This window comes from Phodopus roborovskii, unplaced genomic scaffold (assembly GCF_943737965.1).
Source record: "Phodopus roborovskii unplaced genomic scaffold, PHOROB, whole genome shotgun sequence".
Taxonomy (NCBI): domain Eukaryota; kingdom Metazoa; phylum Chordata; class Mammalia; order Rodentia; family Cricetidae; genus Phodopus; species Phodopus roborovskii.
In genome coordinates this window covers 2518405-2538887 of record NW_026126514.1, presented here as the reverse complement: position 1 = coordinate 2538887, position 20483 = coordinate 2518405, and the positions used below count along the sequence as shown (strand labels likewise).

The 20483-nt window shown below is 40.8% G+C and overlaps 1 protein-coding gene across 2 annotated transcripts in view; it reads left to right on the top strand.

Annotated features, from left to right (window-relative positions):
* Nucleotides 1-1792: 1792 nt before the first annotated feature.
* Heatr5a (HEAT repeat containing 5A) overlaps nucleotides 1793-20483 on the top strand; it is a 90396-nt gene continuing 71705 nt past the window's right edge. For both annotated transcript variants that reach the window (XM_051195820.1, XM_051195818.1), the window contains exons 1-10: nucleotides 1793-1987; nucleotides 4062-4273; nucleotides 5531-5639; nucleotides 7479-7628; nucleotides 8329-8503; nucleotides 12520-12680; nucleotides 13929-14184; nucleotides 15181-15336; nucleotides 17273-17523; nucleotides 19479-19590. In XM_051195820.1, the coding sequence (XP_051051777.1) occupies nucleotides 1862-1987; nucleotides 4062-4273; nucleotides 5531-5639; nucleotides 7479-7628; nucleotides 8329-8503; nucleotides 12520-12680; nucleotides 13929-14184; nucleotides 15181-15336; nucleotides 17273-17523; nucleotides 19479-19590 (1708 nt within the window). In that variant the 5' untranslated portion in view covers nucleotides 1793-1861. The remainder of the gene's footprint in view (nucleotides 1988-4061; nucleotides 4274-5530; nucleotides 5640-7478; nucleotides 7629-8328; nucleotides 8504-12519; nucleotides 12681-13928; nucleotides 14185-15180; nucleotides 15337-17272; nucleotides 17524-19478; nucleotides 19591-20483) is intronic.

Sequence of the window (20483 nt, the reverse complement as noted above, 5' to 3'; positions counted from 1 at the left end):
TAGGGAAACATGAGGCATTAATTTTTAATATTTTAATTAGCAGCCAGTCTATACTTTTGTGAAACATTGAACTCATTTCGTTTTGATGCCTTAGAGAACTTATCTGTGTATGTTCCTTCACATGTACTTCATGTCGTCACCCCCCACCCCCCACCCCACTCCCATCCCTGCCCCGTGTTGTGCCCTTCCCCCAAACAGGGCTTCTCTGTGTAACAGCCCTGGCTGTCCTGGAACTCCCTCTGTAGACCAGGCTGGCCTCGAACACAGAGATCCACCTGCCTCTGCCTCCCAAGTCCTGGCTTGCTTTGCGGTCTTGCTGTTTCGCCTGCTGTGGCTTTGTCTCCTAAAAGGGGTCTTGCTGTGTTCCTAAGCAGGCATGAGGCTCAAATGATCCTCTCTCAGTAGCTGGACTAGAGATTTGCATCCTCACACTGGAGTAGTAGTATTTTTTGTTTTTGTATTGTTTTGGTTTTGACACCGGGTTTCTCTGTATTGCGGCCCTGGCTGTCTGGGAACTTTCTCTGTAGACCAGGCTGCCCTTGAATTCTTGGAGATCTGCCAGCCTCTGCCTCCCAAGTGCTGGGATCTAAGGTGTGTACCACCACACCCTACTACAGTAGTAGTATTTTTAGTAGAATTAATTTATTTGGTGTGTGTGTGTGTGTGTGTGTGTGTGTGTGTGTGTGTAGAAGTCAGAGGACAACTTGCAGGAGTCAGTTTTCTCTTTTCAAGGAACTGAAATTAAGCTGTCAGGTTTGGTGGCAAATTACTTGTTGAGCTATCTCTCTGACCCTCAAATAGTATTGTGTATTTATTTTGTAGACAGCTCTTAAAAATTACTTGAATAATTTTTCTGCATTTTGTTTGTAATCTTTTTAAAATAACAAAAAATATAGACTAGCTAAATGATCCCTCTCATATCCACTACTTAACATTTTGCCATATTTTACATTTGAGTTGATCATTTAAAAATACATTACTGTAACATCCTTAAGTACAAACTCCTTAGAAATAAAGCCATCCCATGCTATGTCACCTGTTAAATTTAGTGTGAATTTCTGTATGTGGTGAGCCATCTAGAAAGGCTTGGTATGCCAAGATGCCGCTAATGCTGGGTCTGGGTCACACACAGATGTTAGCTGTGCTTTATAGTTCTGGAGAAATACCCCCACCACCACCCCCCTACTCCCCCACCCCCTCCCACCCCCCTTACCCCCCCACCCCCGCCATGAGCCATCAGAAACAACCATACTCCAATAAGCTGACTCTGGTGGTGGAGATGGGTGGTCCTAAAATGCCTCAAGCTGCAGGTGGTAATTGATTGGACAAGAGCAGACAATCCAAATCAGAGTAGGGAAGTGGTCAGTTTGCCTACAGGATTTTAGTAGGATGGCTAGCTATTTGGTTACTTGTTAAATTATCTATGGCATATTTTAATAAAAATGTATTTCGGATGCACTGAATACTGAAAATCTAACCTCAGTTGACCCTGAAACTTGGAGAGCTTAAGTGTATTATCTCTTGGTTTTAGCGATTTTGTTTTGTTTTTGCCTGTTGACAATCTGCCCTCTTTGGCCTGTCTGTCCTTTTGAAAATAGATACTGAATGGGAAAATGAATTTGGGTCAGCTAACTGGAACTTACTGCTGGGACCTTTCTGGGATTCACCCTGCAGCACTTCTAAAGATATATTTAGCTATGCTTTTACTTCTTGTAGAAATTTCCAGCATTCTGCTTGCCTTTCTTCTACTCACCTTTCAAAGTGTGTTGTTTTTCCATTGCAGGTTTTTTGTCCTTGGGTATATTGACTGTGTTTATAAATGAGAAGACCCGTGACCAGCTAAGAGAATCTGCTGCAAGGAATGGAATTAGCTCATAGCCTGCTGCTCAATGAAGAAGCAGTCAGTCAGCTAGGCGAAGTTCAGAAGGCTGAGTTTATTTTTGAGTGGCTGAGATACTTGGAGAAGCTTTTGCTAGCAACCAGCAGGGTGGGTAATATGGCAGAAGCTGCTTTTGTTCTGTAATGTGCCAGCAATGTTTGGTTCCATTAGTTTGTTTTCTTGTTCTGTCTATAGTTACCTATTAGTTTTGTAAAAGGTACAGTTTCTTAAGACTTAGCAGTGAAATGGGATAGATTCCTTGCCCCTTCTGAAATGTCATCATTTTGAACTTTACAAGTTTAAAACAGCAGAAAGAAATTAGGCCATTTTTGTTGTATTTAAAAGTACATGTAACACTTGTGCTGGGAATGTAGCTCAATAGTGGTGTACTGACCTAGTACTTGAAGCCTTGAGTTCAGCCTCTAGTACTGCAGAGTGCAAACGCGCATGCGCAAACTCAACACAGAGGCACAGACACACACACACACAAAGACACACACACAAAGACACACAGACGCACATATACATACAGACACACACACTCATACAGACACACACACACAGACACACACGCACCACTTAATCACAAGCACTGGGTATTGTATTTCATCTTCATTATATTTTGCATCTTGTATTTCTCAAATACATAAAAGCCCTGATGTCCTATGGTGCTAAAGAATCCCATTGGAATTTTACTTTCAAAAGCTGAAAGAAGTGTGAGGAGAATATGAATCAAAAAGCTCTTTTATACTCCCTCTCATAAAGCTCATGAAATAGATGCAAAGAAAGAAAACCAATTTCTCATGTTGTGTGCCTACACCTTTGACCATGTTGCATTCATGGACACTCTAGTACCTATCTAAAGTAAGGACTTTTTATATAATCACAGTGTTATATGTAATACAAAAGTGATATAAACATACTGCTCATGAGGGAGGTCTGAATTGTACATACCAGCATACCAGCACCATACACACACACACACACACACACACACACACACACACACACACACCCACATGAATATGTGTAGGATAGGATTTAACAAACGATACATGTTTGTTAATTTAAAACTGATTTTAAATCATTTAAAAACCCTTTTAGTTATGAAACAATGTGTTTTTTTTTCAGGCTTTATAACAAAATATTTGATAAATTTGCTTATCTTCAAGACGAAATTAAAAGTAGCTTCTAGGTTTGGGAAAATAAAGATAAAATTTGGGGACTGGAAAGATGGCTCAGTGGTTTAAAGCACTGGTTCAAGTCCCAGCACTCACAGGGCAGTTTACAACTGTCTGTAACTCCAGTCCTAGGAGATCCAGTGTCCTTTTCTGGCTTCCAGGAGCCATGTAACATGTGGTACACTGGTACGCATGAGTGCCTGCGTGCAAAATGCCAATATACTTGAGATTTTAAAAAAAGACATCTTTTTTGTTTTTTTCTTTAGACAGGGTTTCTCTGTGTGGCATTGGTTGTCCTGGAACTCACTCTGTAGACGAGGCTGGCCTCAAACTCAGAGATCCACTTGCTTCTGCCTCCTGGGTGCTGGAATTAAAATCATGTGCCACCACACCTGGCTGGATAAAGTTTTTGTTTTTGTTTTGTTTTGTTTTGTTTTTTTTTAAAGATAAAATTCTGTCTACTTATTGAACAAGTACTAACCTGTGTAATTGAGGCCCAAATGAGCACCCGAGTGCCATTAGTGTGGCAGTGACTTTTTCAGAGAGCACACAGGTGAAATAGAGTGACATTGTTAGCATTTGTATGCATCCACTTGTGAGATGGAAGTTGTGCTGGCCTTAGGAAGATTGAATATATCAGGAAGCCACTACATGGTTAGCTCTTGCCTGGGCTTGGAGGCTGCTGCTACCTTACATTGCTCACATAAATGAATGGATGAGTTGGCTCAGTAAGAAGCTATAATCACAAATTGTCTGTCTTTCAAGTAGACTTAGAAGAAACAGAGCCCTGTCTTTTTTAATGGATTGTAGTGTGTTTCAGAGTTTCCGTCTTAGTGACAGCAAAGCGAAGAACCACTTGTTAGTTTAACACAGTGCCTGACTCTCCAACTTACTTGTAACCTGAATTCAGAATAATATAGAGTTTTCCTAGGGAAGATTTGTGCTGGGCAGTCACAGGTAGTTATGTTAACTTTCTATTGTCTTTTTTAATTCCTTTGTAGAGCGATGTGAGGGAGAAGCAGAAGACTCTTGTTGAACAGCTCTTATCCTTACTGAACAGCTCCCCGGGGCCTCCCACACGAAAGCTCCTTGCTCAGAATCTAGCCATACTTTATAGTATTGGAGACACATTTTCTGTTTATGAGACAATCGATAAATGCAATGATCTTATTCGTAGCAAAGATGACTCTCCAAGTTACCTTCCCACCAAACTGTAAGTTAAACATTATAACCTATCTAACACTTATTTTGAAAGTGAGCATAAATTCATTTTGATTTTTCTCTTTTTAATTTTTGTTTTATGAGACAAGGTCTCTTTGTAATCCTGGCTATCCTGAAATTCCCCATGTAGATTTGGCTTACCTTGAACTCAAAGAGGTCCTCTTGTGTCTCTCTCCTAAGTTCTGGAATTAAAGGCCTTTGCCACCATCCCCTGCTTGATTTCTAATCAATAAGAATAACAACATTTATCTGGGCAGTGGTGACATACACCTTTAATCACAGCACTTGGAAGGCAGAGGCAGGCGACTCTGAATTTGAGGCCTACCTAGTCAATAGAGCAAGTTAAGGAGAGCCAGGGCTACACAGAGAAACCCTGTCTTGAAAACACAAAACAACAACAAAAAACCCACAGAATTTTCCTGTCAAGTAAGTCCTTTTAAACATATTTTAGGGGAGCTGTGGAGATGGCTCAGTGGTCAGGGTCTTTGTTGCTCTTGCAGATGACCCAGCTTCCATTCTCAGCATCCATCAACTACAACTCCAGTTCCAGGGGGTTCAGTGCCCTCTTTTAATGCATGTGGGGTACATACATACAAGCTGGCAAAAGACCCATACACATAAAATAATTCTTTGAAGAAATTAGGGGCTAAGGATTTATAACTGAATAGAACACATGCCTAGCATTCAGAAGGCCCTGAATTAAAAAAACAGGAATAAGATGGAATGTCACTCATGGTGTAGCATGCACAAAGGGCCTTGGCTTCAATCCCAGATGCATGTAATTAATAACAACAACAACAACAACAACAATGACTAGTTAAGACATGGCAAGTGTAGCTTTGAGATTGAAAATGTCTTCCTAAATTTTTGGCTGATGAATGTTAAGGATGTATTTCTAGTTCTTCAGGTTTTGTTTATTTTATTAAGTTCTTAGTAGTAAACTAAGACAAAAGAAAATATCAATGAGTGGTACGTCATCACAGTTAAAAGCATTTTAAGGAGGTGGAGAGATGGTTCAGTGGTTAAGAGTGTGAGCTACTCTCCAGAAGACCTCAGTTGGGTTCCTAGCACCCATAGTCAGGCAACTCACAAGTTTTAATGTCGGAGGATACTCCCCAAAAAGTAAAAGTAGAACCACCAGACTGGTAGAAGTCTTAATAGCCACATTTGTTTGCATAGTTTTAAGATGTTTATGCCACCACCTTTCCTCCGTGGTCGTGACTTTGTTTCTATTTAAATGTTGTTTCAGTGCTGCTGTGGTGTGCTTGGGTTCCTTGTACAAGAAGTTGGGTAGAATACTGGCTAACGCCTTTAGCGATACAGTGGGCAATATTCTTAAGGCTATGAAGAGTGCAGAGGTAAGAGCAACTGAAGAACACCATGAGAACATCCTATGTGATTGTGCTTTCTGGAGTTAATAAAAGGTTTTTTATTAAGCATGCAAAGATATCTGTGTAACTTTATCTGTAAATTCAATATATCTAGAATATGTATGAAAATATATTAACTGTTATCCTGGCATTGAGAAGAAATAAGCAGTGTGTAGCTGGAGGGAAAGAGCATGGGGGTGGGGCATTGGGGCCTAGAGGGCCTTTTAACGCCAGGCCCACGGAGTATAGCGGCAGCTTTTTCCTCCTGATACTGCAGCGTTACTCCCCGGAGCACCTTTGGTCTTTAAGGCCAACTAAATCTAACTTCCAGGATCCTATAATCCTTCAACAACTATAGTTTTACCAGTTTTTAAAATTAAATTCATATGTTAATAAAAAATTTAAGTCCTAATATTTAGGACTAAATATTAAATCCCTAATATTTAGGGTATAATGCTAAAAGAGCACAACAGTTATTCTTTCGTTAGAGAAGCTGTCTAGAAAATAGCTCTGAAGTCATTGAGATAGGCTGAGCTGGACGCTGGTGGTGCACGCCTGCAATCCCAGCACTCTGCAGGCAGAGGCAGATGGATCTCTGTGAATTGGAGGCCAGCCTGGTCTACAAAGCAAGTTCCAGACAGCTAGGGTCATTACACAGAGAAACTCTGTCTCAAAAAACTAAAAAGAAAGAAAGATAGGCCAACTTCACATTTCTGAAATGTAACAAGACAAAACATAAGGAAATAAAAAACAAACCATTAAATTTAAGATTTGCACTAGAGTCAAAACCTTAAGGTCTGAAGTCTGCATTAGCAAACTGGTGAGGGATCTACAAGCAGATTACTTCTCAGCAGTGTCTTCCAAGAGATTGATGATGTTTGGGAAGGCTTTCTACATGGATAAATTTGGTTTTATTCATGGAAGGGGAAATGCTTAACAGACCCCACCTCTAGACAAAGAATTTATACAACTGATGAGAGAGAACTCTGAGAGAAGCATTGAACCCCTATTTGTTATCCAGTACCAAGTGTCAGCCCTGACGTCATGCATATGAGCAAGCTCTAAAAGGACTCAGTAGGGTACGTGTGTGCGAGTGTGTTTAAGAGTTGTTTATTTTTATTTTGTGTGTGCGAGTGTTTTGCCTACACGTGTGTATGTGTACCATATGCATGCCTGGTTGGGGCTCTTTGGAGGCCAGAAGAGGGACTGGATCCCATGGAACTAGAGTTATCGATGCTTGTGAATGGGTGCTGGGAACTGAACCTGGGTTCTCTGCTAGAGCACCCAGTGCACTTAACCGATGAGTTATCTGTCCACTCTCCTCCCCCCTCTTTGTGGTGAGATTGAATGCAGAACCTGGTGAATGCTAGACAAGAGTTCTCATCTAAGGTAGAGCTGTACCCAGGTTTGAGCCTCATAGAGTGCTTGGATTCTATTGTATTGAGATGAAATATGTACAGATAGTACTTTTTAAATAGAAAATGGAATGGTTAGTGTTTGGTTTGGTTTGGGAGGGGGATTGTTTTGTTTTGTTTTGTTTTGTTTAAGACAAGGTTTTTCTGTGTAACTCTGGCTGTCCTGGCACTCGCTGTGTAGACCAGGCTGATCTTGAACTACCAGAGATCTACCTGTCTCTGCCTCCCGAGTGTTGGGAATTAAAGATGTGCACAACCACAGCTGGTTGGTATTTCTTAATGTTAGAACAAGTCAGTACATAAAGAAACGTGCATTTTCTTAAATCTAAAATAAGCACAGTGTTTCGTGTACCCTCTGTGTGGAGTTTCCCTGTTCCTTCTGTTCCTTACATTGCTCTTTGCTCCCTGGCAGTCTCAAGGCCGGTACGAGATCATGCTGAGTCTGCAGAGTATACTGACTGGACTGGGTGCCGCTGGGGCACCTTGCCACAGGGATATTTACAAAGCTGCTCGGTCCTGCTTAACAGACAGGTCCATGGCTGTCCGTTGTGCTGCTGCCAAGGTAAAACTGTAACTGCCACTTGCCTAAACTGTGTACGAAGAGAGAAGTCTGCCCTGAAGGCATTAGGCTCAGCCACCTTGGAGTTAGAACTATAGCCTTGGGATTCAGCTCACAGGGTCTGGTGCTGACACGTGAGGAACCGCAAGCCAGAGGGATGGGTGGACTTCCCAAGGTTCACAGCTCTACCGTATGCACTGACAGGATAGGAAGGTCAAGCTTCCACACTCACACATGCATTCTGATTGCATGTGTCCCCTCTCTACATGTGTGAACTAAACATGTTATGTTAATGTTGTTATTGTTCCAGACTATTTTCATTTTTAAAAAGTTATCCTTGACATGGCTGAGTGGGCAGTACAGTGGAGTCATTTATTATTGCTTCAATCACTACCACAGTTGTCATATTTAGTTGACTCTAAAGGTTTTTTGTTTGTTTTTTGGGGGGTTTTTGAGTTTTTTTTTTTTTTTAAATGTGTTCTGGAATTAGAAGGGGATTGTCCACTCACCTTTTTTGTTTTTACTAGCATATATGAGTTTTAATAGTTCTTGGCTTTTCCTATAAACATATAAAATACTGTGAAATTGTGCTTTTATTAAACCATTATATTTCTACAGCTTACACATATCTGAACCTGACATTTATATTTTGTGGGGTTTTTTTGGTTGTTGTTGTTGTTAATTTGCATGCACATTTCCATAGTGTCTTCTTGAGCTCCAGAATGAGGCTGTCTTCATGTGGAGCACAGACCTGGACAGTGTGGCCACACTGTGTTTTAAGTCCTTTGAAGGTTCCAATTATGATGTGAGGATTTCAGTTTCAAAGCTACTGGGCTCAGTGTTGGCTAAAGCTGTACTTGCTAAGCATCCAGGAGCGGGTAAGTTTGTTTAATTATTTTCAGTGTCTTCTTTAACTCTTCTCTGTTGATAAATACAGGTAGCATTACAGCTACCCATCCTTAATATTTGAAAAACAGAATGTGAATCAGGGCAGCTCATGAGCAATGCTATAGGTCTGTCAGTCTCAAACAATTCAGTAAAAAATTAGAGGAAGAAATCCAAACAATGTGTGCTTTACTCTGCTTTAAAAAGGGAATGTTGGCTAGGTGTGGTGCTGGCCTTGAACTTGTTATACAGTCAAGTATCATCTTGAGCATCTGATTCTCCTGCATAGGAGCACAGGCATGTGCCATCATGCCAGTTCTATGCAGTTGTGGGATCAAACCCAGGGCTGTGTGCCCTTGAGCAGCCATGGCCTGACTCACTTTTTATATAATGTTCTTAAAATCTATGCATGTTTTGTCATACATTCCATAATCCTTTTTTTTTTTTTTTTTTTGAAGACTCAATTTTATTCTATTGTGTTTATTCTATTGTGTGTATCTGTTGATGGTTGTTTAGATTGTTCCCACACATATCTTAGCTATTGAGAATAGTATTGCAGTAAATATGAGAGTACTAATCTCTTTGTATTTTAGAGAAATAGATGTGATAAAATAAACATATATATTAAAAAGGGATTTATTAGAGTGGCTTACAGGCTGTGTAGCCTGTGTCCAAGTAGTTCAACAATGACTGTCTTCTAGCAGAAAGGCAGGATCTGGTAGCTGTTCAGTCCACAAGAGTGGATGTCTTGGCAGTCTGGAGTCCCAGGGAGATCCTAGAGAACTGCCAGTTTTCAGTTTACATTGGAGGCCTGAAGGTTCTAACACCAGTGAAGGAAATGGCTCGGCAATAGGGTTGATGAACTTGCCAATAAGAATGAGGGCACACAGAAAGCAAAGCCTTCCTTCTTCAGTGTCTTTTTATGTGGTCTTCCACCTCAAATAATCCAAATAAGAAAAATCCTCACAATGTAGGCAAAGTTTTTCTGTGCCATCAGCTGCTCCCAAATAAGCACATAGAGGCTTATATTACAAATTACAAATTACAAATGCTCAGCCAATAGATCAGGCTTGTTACTTGCTAACTCTTACATTTAAATTAACCCATATTTCTCATCTACACTGTGCCACATGTCTCGGTACCTTTTCTCAGCACGGCTTGCCCATCTTCTCTCTGCCTCTGCTGGTGACACCCTTCTTCCCCCCCAGCATTCTCAGTGTAGCTCTCCCACCTAACCTTATACCCTGTTCACCTATTGACTAGTCAGCTTCTTTATTAAACCAATCACAACAACACATATTCTCACAGGATAAAGGAATATTTCCTATTGCAAGTGTGCCCAGCTACTTGGGTTTTAGTTAATTCCACTTGTAGGCAAATTGACAACCAAGATTAGCCATCATACTTTGGAATCCCAATTGGCTTCAGTTCTTTTAAGTAAATATTCACAAATGGGATGCCTGAATTGTACAGTGCTTCTGGTTTTAGGTTTTTTTTTTTTTATCTTGGGACTTGTGCCCTGCCATGTCCAGTATATCCAGCACTGGGCATGGGCATGAAACGTAGGGCTTTGTCTATGCTAGGCAAACACTGTATCCCTAGAGCCCTCCTTCTAGGTACTTAGTCCAAATTTCATGGGTCACCTTTGACTCCCCTGGCACTGAGCATCTGTTGAGCTGAGCTATAAGTGCATGCAGACTTGAGGCTCTGAGCATGCTTAGTTCTGGGTGGAGCATAGAAAGTTCAGGATGAGCCTTGAGCATCTTGGGCCAAAACCAGGGAGGTTCTTTGTTGTAGAGAGCTGTCTCCTGGTCAGACCCAGGGCAGGGTTAGCATCAAAATGGATAGTGACAGGAACTTACATAACCTGTTGGATAAAGGGATCTATGAGTCCATGCTGAATCTAGGGCAGTTGGGAGAAGGCATGGTGGCCACTGCAGAAGGAAGGAGGACGGAAAGGACTCTCTGCAATTGTAGTAACAGTCAACCCAGGTATTCCCACAGGTTTTTTGGATGGAAGTACTCTCAGACACTCTCATGGTGGATACATCGAGAAGGCTAACTTACTCAGATGTTCAAAGCTAAGCTCCTGAGAGAAACAATTACATTAAGTGCTTCTCTGCCAGAATTCCGAGGAAATACCAGACTTGCTGAAATCAGAGCTATTCTATGAAACAACTGGCCAGAGATCTATTCTTCAAAGTGAGAAAAGAATGAACTATGAGGAGCCTGGGTACAAAGTGTTTGGAAGTTGACTATACCCTTCTTGCAGTTTTCTTCCTTCCTTCCTTCCTTCCTCCCTTCCTTTCTTCCTTCCTTCCTTCCTTTCTTCCTTCCTTCCTTCCTTCCTTTCTTTTAATTTTGTAATTGGAGAGATTTTTAAAAATCAGAATGTCACAGATGTAATCGTCTGAGACCCACACTCCCCTTCCCTGACTCACCTTGGTCCCTTAGCTTGAATTTACAAGTCACGTGTAGTGGTTCTGTCTCCTGGCTGTGCCCTCTCTGTATCCTGGTGTCACCTGGTTCACTGTAGTGATCTACACCGTCAATGAGTTCTCTCTCTGTGCTGTGCTCTCTCCCTGTCTTCTACTCTGACCTTCATGGCTCCATCCACACTGCTCTGCTCGAACTCAGTACCTAAAAGAAAAAGCCTCAAGACTGTTTTCCAGATGTGCACATTTTCACTTTGTTCCCATTGCCCTTTCAGTGAGTCTATCAAAAATCACACCATCGCCTTCTCTGCTCTGTGGCAAGTCACTGTTTGATGGACAGTAGATTGTGTCTTATTTGGACACACAGGGAAGAGGGTTTGTTTTGTATCATTTACTAGTGTTTCTCCAGATTCCAACATAAATTTTCATATGCTTCTGGTAGTTTTCTCTTCTTCAGGCTCTAGAGTAGATTTTAATGAGAGTTAATTTCTCTGCTACTGTATGGTTTGAGTTTATGGGATCTGAGCTTTTTACCACTAGTTTTCAGATGGCAAGAGAAAATGAGTGTTTTTAAGATTTTAGTTTTCAAGATGTTCATAATGAGAAATTCACAAGTATCAGACAAAAGACAGGCTTGAATTCCTGCCCTAAGTGGCCTTTTAATTGTTAAAGCCTAAGAGCTAATTGGGTAGTTGTAATGATAACTAAGATTTTGTTTAAGAGACTGATGAAATAATAAAAGTTGTATTTGCCAGTTGAGAAGTTTTAAAAAGAAAGCTACTTTATGTAAATTTCATTAAAAGTTATAGAACAGTTGAAAAATTCATGTTTTGGTTTCTTTAGTATTTCTGTTTTTTAAAGATTTTTTTTTAAACTTATATTTTTAATAGTATGTTGTATATGTGTGGGAGTTGGTGCCTATGAATGCAGTTCCTGCAGAAGCCGCAAAGGGCTCTGGATCTCTTGGAGCTGAAGTTACTTACAGCCACCTGAAGTAGATGCTGGGAGCCAGTCTTGGGTTCTCTGCTAGAGCAGCATCTCTCCAGTCCCTTCTTAGTATTTCAGACTCTCAGAGCATTAGTGCATTTTCATTTGTGATGATGCATGTTTGTTTATGTTTTCTCTCGTTTTGAGAGAAAGCAGTGGAGCAGGATCGTAAAGTTTCATAGACTGTAGGATGTCCATGAAAGAGCACTTTGAACTTTTTCCTGGGAGCTAAGGATTGAACCTACAGCTCTGCATGTTCTAGACCAGCATTGTACTGCACAGTATATTCCCAGCCCTTCTGGGGCTCATTCTGATGGACCATTAAATCATCACGTGACTTTTTTGTTCATTAATGTGTAGAGTCTGCTGTGGATTTTGCATTACATTTGGATTTTACTTCTCTGTCAGTATGCTTGCTTTTGGCATATAGAGGCTGTGTTTAAATGTAACTGGAGGGACAGCTCAGCAGCAGAGCGTGTGCTTAGCATGTACAAGTCCCTGGATGGATCTCCAGCCCAAACAAATAAAGATTGCACATTAAAATTTAATCTTTAAAATATGAATTGCTGTTTTGTTCTTTGTCATAGGAGCTTTGAGGCAAAATGCTCGCAGAGTCTCTGTGGAGGAAGTTCTGGAATTGCTGGGAACAGGGTTTCTGCGTGGGAGTTCAGGATTCCTTCGAGCCAGTGGAGATATGCTGAAAGGAAGCAGTTCAGTCAGCAGGGACGTTCGAGTTGGAGTTACTCAGGTCAGAGTCACAAGTCAGTTACCCACACATAATCCCGCTGGCCTACAGTGACAGTTTAGTGTCTGACTCCACAGTGCAAGGCTACTAGTTATGCTCATGTTTACAGATAGATGTGGTATTGCTAAAACATTTTTTGAAAACAAGGTTACAAGTGAAGAGAGTCTTGTAATGCAAATATGATTTTAATTTTTAGTAAGGGGCTTTACTTATTTCCTTTAAATCATAACCGTTTTTTCCTCTCCTGATGCTGTCGTGTATCTTATGGCTTAACATCTCTTCCATTGTGTTTATGTATGTTCATGCAGTACGATTTAAATATTAGTACTTATTATTTAATGTGCTAACATAATGTCTTATATGATTTTTTAACTCCTACAAAAGATTATGACATGCAGTCTATATTTTTGCTGGGTGATTTTTCTGTCCTAAACACAAATTTTAAAGCTGAACTCTTGGAAAGGTTTCTGAGAAAAGAAAAAAAAAAAAAAACAATGCAAAGGCACTGCACCCTCCCATGCCATCTTTTCCCTAAGTGTCATGATTTGGGAAGTCCGCGTGGGAGTGGACGTGAAGCTCAGCAAGCAGGGGCACTTGCCTGCCACGTATAAGATCCTTGCTAGATCCCTAAATTTTACTGAGTCCAGCCAAAATGAAGTCAGTGACTGCTGAAGATTTTAAATAAACAATTTAAAATAAATTGTGTCCCGATGGATTGTGCTGTATACGGAGTTCGTGAACTTGCGAGTTCCCCAGTGTGACTATAAACTGTTTTCTTGTCATGTATACTTGAGAAGACTACTGTCTTTGCATCTGGACTACCACCATGAGCCCTCGTAGAGATAAAGGGCAGCAAGATCGTCACTGCAAACTCTCCTTAGGTGTCTAGAACAATCCTTTTGGAGTATGGTATTGGAGTGTAGCTGATAGAATTCAGCCTGCTTCCTAGGAAGGTTAAATAGCTTGAAGCCTTTTTCTAGAAGCCAGGGACGTGTTTTACAAAATCCCTGGCAACATCTGTCTGCTGAACATTAAACAGAGCCTGACCAAAGTAGAACAGAGGTGCAACATGTAGAGTGTGCATTGAAAGACTGTAGCTTCAGTCTTGCCCCAAACAAACAAAAACTAATGCTACACTAGCATGTATCGAATGACTAAGTCAGAAAGGAATACAATGTGTAGGGGAAATAAAAAGTGTTGATTTGTAACTGAAATGATTAAATTTTGAAGATGAAATTGCTTTCTTTTTAGGCTTACGTGGTATTTGTTTCAACGTTAGGAGGAGCTTGGCTAGAGAAGAACTTTGCTATCTTTCTTTCTCATATCCTAAGCCTTGTGTCACAGTTGAATTCTAAAGCCACCCAAACTCAGATTGATGCTGTCTGCTGTCGCCGTTGTGTTTCATTTATCCTTCGAGCGACTATAGGAGGCCTTCTTGGAGAAAAGGCTCAAATTGCTGCTGCAAAGGATATCTGCCAGGCCATCTGGAAGCTGAAGAAAATTGTGGGTATGGATCTGCTAAAAGTCTGGCTTACCAGTAACAGAGGAACCACCCCTTTGAAAAAGCAATGCTGTTTTATTACTGTATCAACACAAACACCTTTTAAAAAAAAAAAAAAAAAAAAAAAAAACAGTTTATTATTTATTCATGTGTATGTATAGCCATGGCCATGTGTGCTGTGTGCACACATGCTTGTGGAGTGCCAGAAGATGGCATTAGATCCCCTGAAGCCTGAGTGGTTGTGAGCCACCCATTGGGTGCTGGGAACTCAGTCCCCTGGAAAAGCAACAAATGTTTTTAACCACTGAACCAACCACCTTTCCGGTCCTGAAACAAAGACCTTAAAGGCTGCTCATGACAGCTCCTCAGAATTCATGTAATGGTTCCTATACAAGTTAAAATTGCTCTTTTTAAGCAGGCTACCTATTTCAGGTTATATATTGTCCACTCTGATCACCCTGAATTTTCCTACACTTGGTCTTAGCTAAAAGATGGAGAAGTGTTAATCCTGAGTTTTCTTTTTCATTGTATAGCTGACAGAGTAACAAGGGATCTGGTCATGTTGCTTGAATCGGATCTTAGTTCAGAGGCTAGAGGGTTGGCTCAGTGGCTAAGAGTACTTGTTCTTGCAGAGGACCTGGGTTCAATTCCCAGCACCCATGTGGTGACTCGTAACTGTCTGTAACTCTAGTCCCAAGGGATCTGACACCTTCATCTGACCTCAGGTGCCAAGTATATGTGTGTTGCAAAATACTCAGATATGTAAGAAAATAAAAACAATGGTCTAAAAAAAATAATTCTTAGATCTGAGTTCAAGGTCAGTTCCTTCTATGTGTGCTTTTGAATTTAAACATTCCACTCACCACCCCAAGGGTCTTCTGCTGATTAGGTAGACATACCATATATTCACTGTGGCTCTTAGGCTTTTCTACTCCTAACACTGACTTCCTATGATATATGTTTATAAAAGGGATGCATAAGTAATTCCTGTGTTTCTGTCAGATGCTGTATTGAGTGATGGTAATTTGGAAACCCGGCTCAGTTCCACGGATGTAGCAGCCAGCCAGCATACACTGGTTTGTGCATTACAGGAACTTGGAAATCTGATACACAGTCTCGGCACTACAGCTGCACCTTTGCTACAGGATTCCAGTACAGGTAGATCTGTTGTTTGTGACCATCTCCAAACTGTTTCACTTGTACTTGAGGAAGAAATCTCCTTCATATAAATAAGCTGGAGCAAACATACAAACAACCGTATCTGGTGACTTACAACCATCTGTTAACTCTAGCTCTGAGGGATCCGGTGCCCTCTTCTGGCCTTGAGGGCACCTGCACATACATTCACACATAACACACACACACACACACACACACACACACACACACACACACACACACACACACACACACACACAAAATAAATCTTGGATGGATGGATGGATGTTTGAGGGACTTTCTGGATTTTTGGATTTGGTGGTTTGTCTTTTTTGCCTTTTTTTAGTTAGTTAAAGGTTGTTCTCTGGCAAGGTGTGGTGAGGCGCACACCTATAATCCCAGCATTAAGAAGGCAAATGTTACCTAGTGAGGTCCTGTCTTTACAAAAAGATAAAAGGGTGGTTTTCTAACTCTCCTCATTCCTCTTTCTGAAGACGTTTACAATAGTGGAAAAACTTCGAGAGAAGAAAGTCTGGCCCTCTCTCCCCTGCAATGGAAACCTCACTATCTGTAGGGTACCTCAGAGATCTTTATTTAACAAGGAGTCTTTATTTCTCTTTGAAAATAATTTTCTGCCTTTGGGAATAATTTGTCAACATTGTGATATCTTCAGATAACAGGAAGTTCACTTCTTTATGCAACTCAGTGGTTTTGTGAGTTCACAGTTGTATGACCACCACCCCTGCTTAACTGCAGGATGTTTTTATCATGCCAAAAGAGAATCTGTCAAAGGCTATGTCCACCAGCCCCTCCCTGCCCCTGATGACTACTCATCTACTCAACAGTTCTGTCAGTTTTCCTACTTAGGACATTTGGTCTCAACGAAATCCTATAAGATGTGGTCTTTAGTGGCTGGTGTTTTTTGTTTGTTTGTTTGTTTGTTTGTTTTATCCTTTTTTGGCTTTATTATTTGTCATTATTCCTGCTGAGTACCTTTGTGTTTACATCATATTTTTGTTTGTAAACTCTTTAAATTTCTATAGCAGTTGGTTCATGTTTCAAAGAAGGTCTGTCTTGAATTGTAATAAATAGAAACGTGTTTGCTGTTCATGTGCTCCATTGTTTTGTGAGTTCCTGGGTTAGACCACTGAGGTCCTGGTGAAACCTTAATTTTCAGATTTGCTGTCAGTTAAAAGCCATGCAGTAGATAAGTATTTTGCCGTGTCTGTAATGTGCTAGAGATATTTTAACTTTTTTAGAGGCATAAGTAAGCTGGAAGATGGCATAGAGGTTAAGAGCATAACTCAAGTTCCATCCCAGCTGCCATGTCAGGCCGCTGACAACTTCCTGTCACTCCAGCTCCAGGGTATCCAGGGCCTCAGTCCTCTGAAGGCACTATGCTCACATGAGCACACACATAATTAAAATTAACAAAAATCATCTTTTTTTTTTAAGGGGGGTAGGACAAGCTATGACTTTTTCAAGTTGGTTTTGTCCTGTATTGGTTTTAGTTCCTAGCACAATACTGAATTACTAATGAACTCAAGGTAAAGTAGGAAAAACATCAAGAAATAAGTTTTCTTTTGGCCAAGAGATGGTGGTAATACACACCTTTAATCCCAGCACTCAGGAGGCAAAGGCAGCCGGATATCTGTGAGTTCAAGGCCAGCCTGGTCTACAGAGTGAGTTCTAGCACAGCTACAGTTACTGCGCGCGCGCGCACACACACACACACACACACACACACACACACAAAACCCAGTTACAAAAAAACAAGCAAACAAAATCAATTACATCTCACATTTTTCACTGTAAATTGGCTTTTCATAGAAGTGGTATATTTTATATACGGGCGGCTATCCAGTGTCCTGGCTGTCCTGTGGCTTAAATGAGTTTTCTGTATACAGAAGCCATGTGTTTCGCTCTGTGCTTGCAGGCCTTCTGGACAGTGTTGTTTCAATGGTTCTCCACCCCAGCATTTCTGTTCGGCTCGCAGCAGCCTGGTGCTTGCACTGCATTGCTGTGGCATTGCCTTCCCAGCTGACACCTCTCTTAGACCGATGCCTAGAACGGATCACCATTCTGAAGTCTTCACCGGAAGCAGTGACTGGCTTTAGTTTTGCAGTGGCAGCCTTGCTAGGTGCGGTGACACACTGTCCTTTAGGAATTCCTCATGGAAAGGGCAAGGTAATGATTTCATTCTCCATGTGGTAGCATGTTCAGATTTTCCTGAAAATGGATTGCTATTGGTATGTGCCCAGTTGAAGTCATGTGGGGCAGCTGTCTCAAGCAGTTGCCTGATTATTCCTAAAGTTGCACACTAGCAACAGTCTCTCTGGAAAATGATGGTTGTCCTCACTTTTCTCAAGGAATATTTTCTGACCTAGAATGGGTAACTCACAGGGAGTATTTGCCTACTGTGCACAGGTCCTGGCATTGACCCCACAGGGGCTTTTATTAGAAGTATCTCTGTGTAATACCAGAATTTGCAGCATGCTAGTCATGCTATGTATGTTTATTTAAAATCCCACTGCATACTCAGGTTCTCAATAGTATATACATCTCTTGCCCTTTAAAATACCATTCACCTGTAAGGCTATTAAAAAAGATCAGGAGTTGGCCAGTGGCCTGAATTATTTAGTGGAACCCTGTCCCAAAAAAAAAAAAAAAAAAAAAAAAAAAAGCAAAGGACAAATTGACTTATGAAAGAAAAACCTGAGTGTCCATTGTCAGTATTGGTGTTTTTACTTCTAAATTAGTTTAAAAATACTTGTATAAAGTAGATAAATAATTTTTATGAGCCAAGAAAAAAGAGCGCTATAGTTATAGAATCAAGAAAGTTAAATAAAAGCCCATATACTAAATTGAAATTATCACTATGAACTTGTCTTACAACCTCATTCTTTCTACTAAATGCCTGAAAAGCGGTACTTACCAGTAGCAGGGAATGCCGTAGTGGTGAAACTGAGACATGAAATGCTTTTTCACCCCCTCCAAAAGGAGTCAGGGTTCTGTTAAGGAGTTAGATAATATATCCTGTATAACAACTTCAAAATTTTCAAACAGATCTTTAGTATCATCAGTGGCATTGTAATAAACGAGTTGACATCTTGGTGAAGTACCTTTTAAATTTTTATCTTATATGTACGAGTGCTTTTCCTATGTGTATATATTCACACCTCATTCATGCTTGGTGCCCGTGGAGGTCAGAGGAGGGTGTTGGATCCCGTGAAGGTGTAGTTATGGATGATTGTAAGCTGGATGTGAGAGCTGGGAACTGAACATGGGTGTTCTACAAGAGCAGTAGGTGCTCTCAGCTGCTGAGCCATCTCTCCAGCCCCTCCTCTTTTAGTTATAATGGGAACTAACACATTATCGTCATTGTGGATTAATTATCCTCAAATCTCATTAATTCTGACTTCAAATGTGAAATTTCTCCTGAGAAATGCCCACTTGTCCTGATTTGACTAACATGGCCATTTGGCCTTCCTTTCAGTGTGTTATCTGTTAACTGTAGAGGCTGTGCTTAGCCTATAGGAACTGTCCTTTAGGAGCTGTATATACAGCTCTTATGCTTACCTCTGTCCAGGGGTGGTTGGTAGCAGATGCTTTCTCAGGCTCGGTATCCTTTAAACATACACACATGTGAATGCCTGGTTATTTCTCTGTTGTTTACACCATTTTATTTAGAGACTTTTAAAATACAACATTTTGGTGGGATCCTGCTCCACTGCTTTTGAAAGGAGGACATTATGAGCCTTTAAGGTATCAAGTTTGAATGTAGAATTTTATTAAGGCAAACTTATGTAATAAAACTTTTTTTAGCTATTACTGACCAAAGAGGTTAATTGTGTAAAGCAAGTAAATGAGAATTCTAGACAGGTACATTTTGAGTAGCCTACAGCGTTGTCACTTGTGCTTCACAAACAATTGTGACTATCTGTGTCCAGTTTAATCTTCTAGTAGTTACCCTTGAAAACTTAAAATTGTTTACTGTGTGCTATCTATCGTGTAGCCTGCACAGTCGGCCATTGTTGTGCTTTATCATCAGAGCCTGTTTTCCAAGAGACTGTAATTAGTTTCTTTCACTTGCCTGCCAATTTGTAAGCTGATTTTTATTGCTTTGTTCTGTATATACACAGATAATCATGGCACTGGCAGAGGATTTGCTGTGTTCTGCTGCTCAAAACAGCCGCCTGTCACTTCAACGCACACAAGCGGGATGGTTGCTGATTGCTGCTCTTATGACGTTAGGTAACAGTTCCTTGGAGGGTTTCTGTAATGATGACATGACTTTGTTTTCTGGATCTAGGGGCTGCTTTTAGTGTATATCAGAATTCAAATAACCACACAAACATTTATCTTATACTGGCTTTAAGGGGGCCGGTGGTGGTGGTGCACCCCTTTGATCCCAGCACTCAGGAGGCAGAGGCAGGTGGATCTCTGTGAGTTCCACAGCAGACATGGCTTCATAATTGCAGGCCAGCCAGGATTTCATAGTGAGACCCTTCCTGTCTGAAAAAACACCACCAAAAGATACCTGACACAAACCAATCACTGCAGCCTAGAAGTAGCCTAAAAGTTCAACAAGTCTGGGCAGCATAGGGTGATCTTGTCTCAAACAAAAAAGTAACCAGGCAAACATTACTCCTTTACTCCCTAAAGTATTTGCAGTCTTGGAGCTGGATAATGGCAGCAATGTGTGGAGTGGCTCAGGAAGTCCAAGGTTTTACAAAAGAGACTGTTGCTCCCTAGAATAGATCATCATGTTGCAATGTTTATTTGGTGATTGGTGCTGTTTCTGCCATGCTGATGGTGCTGATGGGTTAAATGGGAAAGTAAGTTTTTGTTTTATTTTATGTGTATAGGCATTTTGTATACAGATATGTCTATATACCATATGTATGCCTGGTGCCTACAGAGGCCAGAAGAGGGTGTTAAATCTCCTAGAAAAGGAGTTACAGATGGTTGTGAGCTGCTATGTGGGTGCTGGGATTTGAACCTGGGTCCTCTGGAAGAGTGTCCAATTCATTTAACTACTGAGCCATCTCTCCAGCCCACCCTCCAAATAAGTTATTTGCTACTGTATTTTATGTGCATGCTTTTTCACTGTATGTGTTTGGGGGGGGGGGTTGTGGTGTACAATG